The sequence below is a fragment of the Myotis davidii genome, unplaced genomic scaffold, assembly GCF_000327345.1.
Source record: "Myotis davidii unplaced genomic scaffold, ASM32734v1 scaffold271, whole genome shotgun sequence".
NCBI lineage: Eukaryota > Metazoa > Chordata > Mammalia > Chiroptera > Vespertilionidae > Myotis > Myotis davidii.
In genome coordinates, this window is record NW_006284839.1 from 625,355 (window position 1) to 632,265 (window position 6,911).

General features: G+C 43.2%; 1 protein-coding gene across 2 annotated transcripts in view; it reads right to left on the bottom strand.

Moving 5' to 3' along the window:
* Positions 1-1,589: 1,589 nt before the first annotated feature.
* Positions 1,590-6,911, bottom strand: part of LGI1 (leucine-rich, glioma inactivated 1) — a 39,350-nt gene continuing 34,028 nt past the window's right edge. The window contains exon 7 of one of the 2 annotated variants that reach the window (XM_015557943.1): positions 1,590-4,027. In XM_015557943.1, coding sequence (XP_015413429.1) covers positions 3,192-4,027 — 836 coding nt within the window. In that variant the 3' untranslated portion in view covers positions 1,590-3,191. The remainder of the gene's footprint in view (positions 4,028-6,911) is intronic. The other variant, XM_006755083.2, reaches the window with a different exon arrangement.

Below are 6,911 nucleotides of genomic sequence, written 5' to 3' on the forward strand. Positions count from 1 at the left end.
CAGCTTCTGGGTTGAACACCTGGATCAGGAGTTCACTCCAGGCCCAATCGTCTATGGCTGGAGGGTGGTACAGTGTAGAGGAGATGAGGGACACAGGCAGAGAGGGCAACTCACAGAAAAGACTGGTCAATTCCTACAAAAAGTGGACCCTACCATCTGTCCTTCTCCTTGGTCTTTTTAACATTTATTTTCTCTGTCAGCTTCCTCACCTCTGTCCCCATCCACATCCCAGGTTTGAAATGAAGGGGGCAGTTTTGAAAGGTGGCACCATGTTATGGACCAAGGATTGGACCACGTGTCAGGAGACCCCACCCCACTTGCTTCACATCTCTGGGTCTCAGATTTAAGGTAAAGTAGAGAGTTGGTTTGCCAAGTTGAATAGTCAGTGCTCCTATGAAAACAAGCAGGGCAAGTCTTTAATGTCCGCATCCCTCAATTCCGCACAGTGCCTGGCAGAGTAAGAACACAGTAACATATTGAAAACAGGAGAGAGCATTACATTAAGACAGTAAAGGAAGAGTGTGACCCAAACTCATGCTGTGGGTGTGGAACCATTAGCACTTGGTGAGTGCTAATTCGTGCCAGTTCTGGGTTAAGCACTTCAAGTGCTATTCCCAGTACTGCTACAGAGTGACAAAGCACCCCAAAACTTAGGTGTTTAAAACAACCATTTTATTATGCGTATAGATTCTATGAGTCAGGAATTTGAGTAGGTGATTGTGGGATGGCTTGTCTCTGCTCCGTAACATCCAGGGCCTCGGTTGGGAAGATTTGATGGCTGGTGGCGACTTGACAGCCTGGAGCTGGAATCCCCTGAAGCCATCACTCAGATGACTGGTGGTTGATGCTGAGACCTCAGCTGAGGTTGCCGACCAAACCCTGGGCTTCCTCACAGAATGGTGGCTTCAAGCTGCTAGGACTTTTGACATGTCAGTTCAGGTTCACAAGGCAAAAGCATCATCATTTTGTAACCCCAGCTCCAAAGTCAAACTGCATAATTTCCTCCACATTCTATTGGTTGCCCGTCCAGATTTAAGAACAGAGGAATTAGGCACCACCTCTTGATAGGATGAGGGCAAGGTTCTCATAGCACATGTTAGAAAAGTTCAGTCTGCCATGTGCTCCTTAATTCTTCCATGTCCTTGGAGTGGGCATTATTGTCCCTTTACAGATGAAGAGACTGAGGCTCAGAGAGGGTAAGTAACTTGTCTGTGGACAAAGCCAGTACATGGCAAGGCTGGATTTGGTCCCTCTCTCTACAAAGCAGGTGTTCTCCAACAGCATACAGGCTGCTTACAGAAAATAGGAACTGAGGAAAGGAATGCATTCAAAGGCCAGTTCTCCCTCTGTGCAGGATCGGGAGTGGGTAAGCCTTCTTCTCCCCCATAACCCTGATGTCAGAGTTAATATCTTTACTCTATTATAAAGGAGTCAGGTTCCTGTGCATAACTCCCTAAGGCAGGGGTCCTCAAACTTTTTAAACAGGGGGCCAGTTCACTGTCCCTCAGACCGTTGGAGGGCCGGACTATAGTTTTTAAAAAAAATAGTCAGCTGCTAAGCAACAGGCAGCGGTGGCATAAACACCCGGCAGGCCGGTTAAATGTTTTCGGCGGGCCGCATGTGGCCCGCGGGCTGTAGTTTGAGGACCCCTGCCCTAAGGTATTGCTTCTGGGAGACTCTATAACGATGTGTGTACCTTTGATGCCTCAAGTTTGCCAGATAAGGGCTGGCAGAGGGGTTGATGTCCCCCTACCCACACCTTCCCACAATCGTTTGGTCAAAGACTCTGGGGAACAGTGGGCTGGAGGAAGTTCTGTTCCTTTCCGTAAAGGCAGCATGCAGAACCAAGTGCCAGGAATACTTTTTCTGTCATGATCCCCATTTAAACTCCTATCTTCCCTTAAGTTCAAACAAGGACCACAGCTTTCAGGAAGACATCTTTGATGCTCTCCTGAAACTTACAATTGAATGTTCAGATGATAACTGGCACTTACTGCTTGCTCTGTTGTGTCCTAAACCCCCAATGAGCCTTCTAAGGACTCAGAGGGCAAGGATGGTGCCTTTCTCTCCTTCAGTTCTCCCCTCAACACCACAGGAATGATACCTTATTAGGTACTCCATACGTACTGACTGATGAGATCAAAGGGCCTCATAAAGTTTATTATTATAACAGGAGGACACATGTGCACCTCTGAGAGCCCACAGAGTGCACAGGCATTGTGCTACTTGCTACGACCCTTGTGATCCAGAGGCAGGGTTTTAGAAAATCAAATATGATCCTCCTGGGCACTCTGCAGCATGTCAATAACATATCAGACTTGGTCTCTAGAAGTCCTTGGTCAGATCAAGAGGCCTTCAATTTGAGGCAAGTGCTATAAGGTTACAATCTCAATTAGCTGTCAGATGATTCTAGAGTCGGACATTTAGAAAGTCCCTAAATAGGGTTTTTGAAAATCCCAAATCTTGGCTTTAACTTATCCTGTAAGTTGTTTGAAGGATTGCTGTAGCTGTAGCTATTGGACAGGAAAGGATGGATCTTAGAGTTTTTATTTCAAATTAGTCTTCTTGTAATAAGCAAATTTCTCTACCCTTCTTTTAATTTGTCACCACTTTACCTCAAAGTGTTCCTAAAAGTCACGACTTTTGGAAACACCTTTGAATGTTCAAAATCAACTGATGAACCTGTTCATAAATTATGGATAATCAATATCAGTGTTTCATCTTCACTCATTAGTCACAACATAAACTATTGATTCAAATATAACCTTATGGTATAAAACTATTTCCTAAATACACCATCACCAAGAAAAAACTAAACTCCCTTAAGTACTTACCTTGGGATATGAAAGAAAATGTAAACATTTTATTTGGCAGTTCTGAACTCATGAATAAATAAATGGAAAAGTACATATTAATATTTCTTTTTGGAGTAACAGATATCATTAAATGCTTATTTACACACCTTCACTGCAAAGAACAGTTACACAATTCAATTTTCTCTTATAAAAGGTAACTTCCCACACCACTGGACTGAACAGTTAAAGATGGGGATATGGTAGTGCTTGGTTCTAGCAGTCTCAGTGTTTGAAAGGCATTCATTTGCAAGTGGGATAAGAAGAGTCATCATGCATTGAGTTCATCCAGACCATGTACTGTAGAACGTTTCTTATGGCAGCCACAGAATTTGTGTGTCATGCGCTTAAGTCAACTATGACATGTTTGTAAATCTGTGTATTTCCCTTAAAACTGGAAGCAAAAAGAAAATTGCGTTTATTAATGGACACATGTGTGAATGATCTTGGTGCCTGAACATTTAATTCCTGAAATTTCACAAATTTGGCTTTCTCTGCATCCCAGTTATACACTTGAGTAAAAGAATAATCACTTCCAAGAATTGCATATTGATAGTTATTTATCTGAAGAGGCTGGAACACCATAGATCCTCGTGATGGCATCCTCTGAATATCCTGAAATGAGGAGCCTCCCCATTTCATTACTTTGGAATCACCAATGAATCTTGTCAAGCAAATGTACACGTCACCTTTCACTGAGAAGTGCTTTACGGCATATACATCCTCCATGTTAGGGATGTCAGTTTGGTTACTGAATAATTGTGTTGCTTTGTTCCACTGATAAATTACAGGACGCTGGGAACTACTGGACAGGATTAAATGAGGCATTCTCAGTGCCTGAGGTGTTCTGGCTATTTCTAGGTATTCCACATCAGTGTCCCTGTACCACGCATGTAAGGATTGATGGGAGTAGAATCCATTTCCATTCCATTTGTAAATGGTAGTAAAACCAGCTTTTGAACTGTCAGCAACAACAAAGTACCAGTTGTTTTCAATCTTGAATGTTTCAATATCATTGGGTTTTCGGATTTTGAGAATTTCAATATCCTGGATTTTTATGAATTTATTTGCAAAACCGTCTCGCTTATAGATGTGAGAGCCGCCAAATAGCTGGGCCACAATAACATAGAGCTGAGTTTCAATGACTATAGGCTTGCATACTACAGTGGACGTGCCTGGGAAAAGACAAATGAGAGATTAGCTGGATGGTCATCCTCTTTTGGAGCATGCAGACATTGTCATGTTACATCCAACCTGCACTAGATATTTAGAATACATGGCTATAGCCTGAGTTTCCTTCTCTCATTTCTTGCAGAAAGAAAGCATTGCTCTCCCTAATACATCATGAGTTAATCTTTGTAATTGTAGTGAAAACAGCCATTTATTGAGCACCTACTATGTGCTTTGCCAAATCATCTCATTAAAAATTTCCAAAAGGTTAAGTAATAAATATTATTATCCCCCCTTTTGTTGGTGAGCAGGCTGAAGCTCAGAGAGGTTCAATGCTGCTAGGAGAAGGCAGAGTTGGGATTCAAACCCAGGTCTACCAGCATCGCTATGGGGTGGGCAGCTAGGTATTCCAGGGTTTCCATCTTGGGCTTATATCCCACAAGGTTTTAGGAGGTTTGAATGGTGGTTTCAAACCTACAGCTCTGTCTGTAATTGGTTTCTTCTAAGTGTGAACTACTTTTTGAATAACCTGACTTTCCCCTGAGAAAGGAAAGTGATGCCACTTGGCCTTTTTTTTTGCATCTTCAGGTCACTGATGGCAGGAGAGAAGAGAAGGAAGAGGGAGGAGTACATAGATGATGCTCATGAATGTTGCTTTGGGAAATATTAGAGACCAACATGAGGTCTGTCAGTGGACTAGCTCAGTATCCTTTTGGTAAGAGTTTAATACTTATGAATATATTTTGAACTCCTCAAGGGAGCTTGATTCTAGGAAATCCAAAGAGAAGCGGGGCAAATGTAGGACCCTGGTCTTTTCTGCCTGCAGCCTAGGGGGCTCTGAGGCACTATGTTCTGCATCAACTCTTTCTACTAATTGACTCCATCCAGAGACAGAATTATTCTACTTGTGACCCTTTTCAGGACTCAACTGATTGTGTGACCTTGGAAAAGTTACTTAACATCTGTGGGATTTAGTTTTCTCTTTTGTACAGAGAAGGTTGAAACTAGATCAGGACTGGTCACTAGATTTTACCTATGTACCCATAATGACTGACTGATGATGATAAGAGCGACTGCCTGGAGAACTGTGTTGAGAAGGATTCTGTGGCCACTGCTGCACTCTGCAAGAAAGAGCACCACAGTGGATTAGCAATGTCTGTCTGGGGGTGAGGGACAGGATGTTGACCATATACATGACATCTGTTTGTCATTTTATACTAGATGGTGCATTCTGAAGTTGCAAGTACATGATTCATTTCTCTCTCAAGTGCTCATCTAAAGATTCATTCAAGCCCTAGCCAGTTTCACTCAGTGGTTAGAGTGTTGGCCCATGGACTGAAGGGTCTGGTGTTAGATCCTGATCAAGGGCATGAACCTCCAATGCAGGCTCCATCCCCGGTCTCAAGAGGGCATGTGTGGGAGGCAACCAATTTATGTGTCTCTCTCACATCGATGTGGGTCTCCTTCTGTCTTTCCCCTTCCCCTCCACTATCTCTAAAATCAATGGAAAAAATATCCTTGGGTGAGGATTAACAACAACAACAAAGCAATTGATGGACTGCACATAGGTAAAAAGAACTGGTTTAGATTACATGAATGTCTACTGTAATCCACTGGAAAACAAGGAAGGCTTAGGGAGAAAGGGAAGCATAGCCTTTCTCCTTGAGAAAGAAGGAGGATTCTAGGAGGGTATCAGTTAGGAGGGGATTCCTTCATCTGGGTACCTCTGTCTCAAGCAAGCTCAGACCTGTATTGATCCTTTGAGCAATGGGCCAAGGACCACCAACAAAATCTAATTATGACCCTCTCAGTTTTGTCTAGGAGCTTTTAGGAGTAGATTTAAAGGTATTAGGAATTAAAGCTGATGTAAATATTTCACAGAGTGTCCCATGTTCTAATTTATGACTTAAAAAATTTCAAGTTGTTGAAATGAGAAAGGAACCTAAGAGATCACCTGAGTAAAAGTTTGCATGGCAAAAAAAAAAATTGGTTTCCATGGTCAAACTAAATTCTGGAAAGAGGCTTGTTTTTTCACTGTTAGGACTTCTCAGAACCTCTAATGAATATTATTCTGAATCTCCAAGAGGGAGATATGGTTCATAGATGTATTTGACCACAAAACCCTTTTTGCCACAAGCATACATTAATATTTTACAGAAGTAGTGTTTGTGCAACAAAGTTTGAGACTCATTGGTCTAAAATAACCTTCTTATTTTAAAGTTAAGAAAAAGAGGGCCCGGCGAAACCAAGATGGCGGCATAGGTAAACACCGGAGATTGCTGCCTCGCACAACCACTTCAAAAATACAACTAAAAGACGGAACAGACATCATCCAGAACCACAGGAAGGCTGGCTGAGTGGAAATTCTACAACTAGAAGGAAAGAGAAAAGCATACCAAGACTCAAAGGAGGTACAGTGTGGATGTAAAATACAGAGGTACAGAGGTGCATGTGGAGAGGGCTGGCAGCTGAGGAGACGGTTGTCTTTTTCAATCGGGAGGGAGTTGCAAGCTCTGAGCTCCAGTTCTGAGTGAGTCTCTGGGGACCCAGACTCATATGGGAGAAACTGGACTATCTGGCATTGGTCGGAACTCAAGGGAAGCTTTCTCTCGGGGGTGCTTGCAGCAATTGCTGGGACACTGAGAAGCAGGGCCTCTGAGGGCAGGACTGAGAGCAGCCATAACTGCTCACTCCGCCCTGTTGATCCCCTGGGACCCCGCCCCGTCCAAGCCGTGCAGGAGACCTTTGCATATGAAAAGTCTGGCCTTTTGCAATCTGATAATTACCTAACAAACTGCAGCTGGCCCAAGGCCCCAGGGCAACTTGCATTGTGTCACAGCTGGTTCCTGCTGGATAGCCTCAGGCAGAGGCTAGATTAGCAACTCCCTC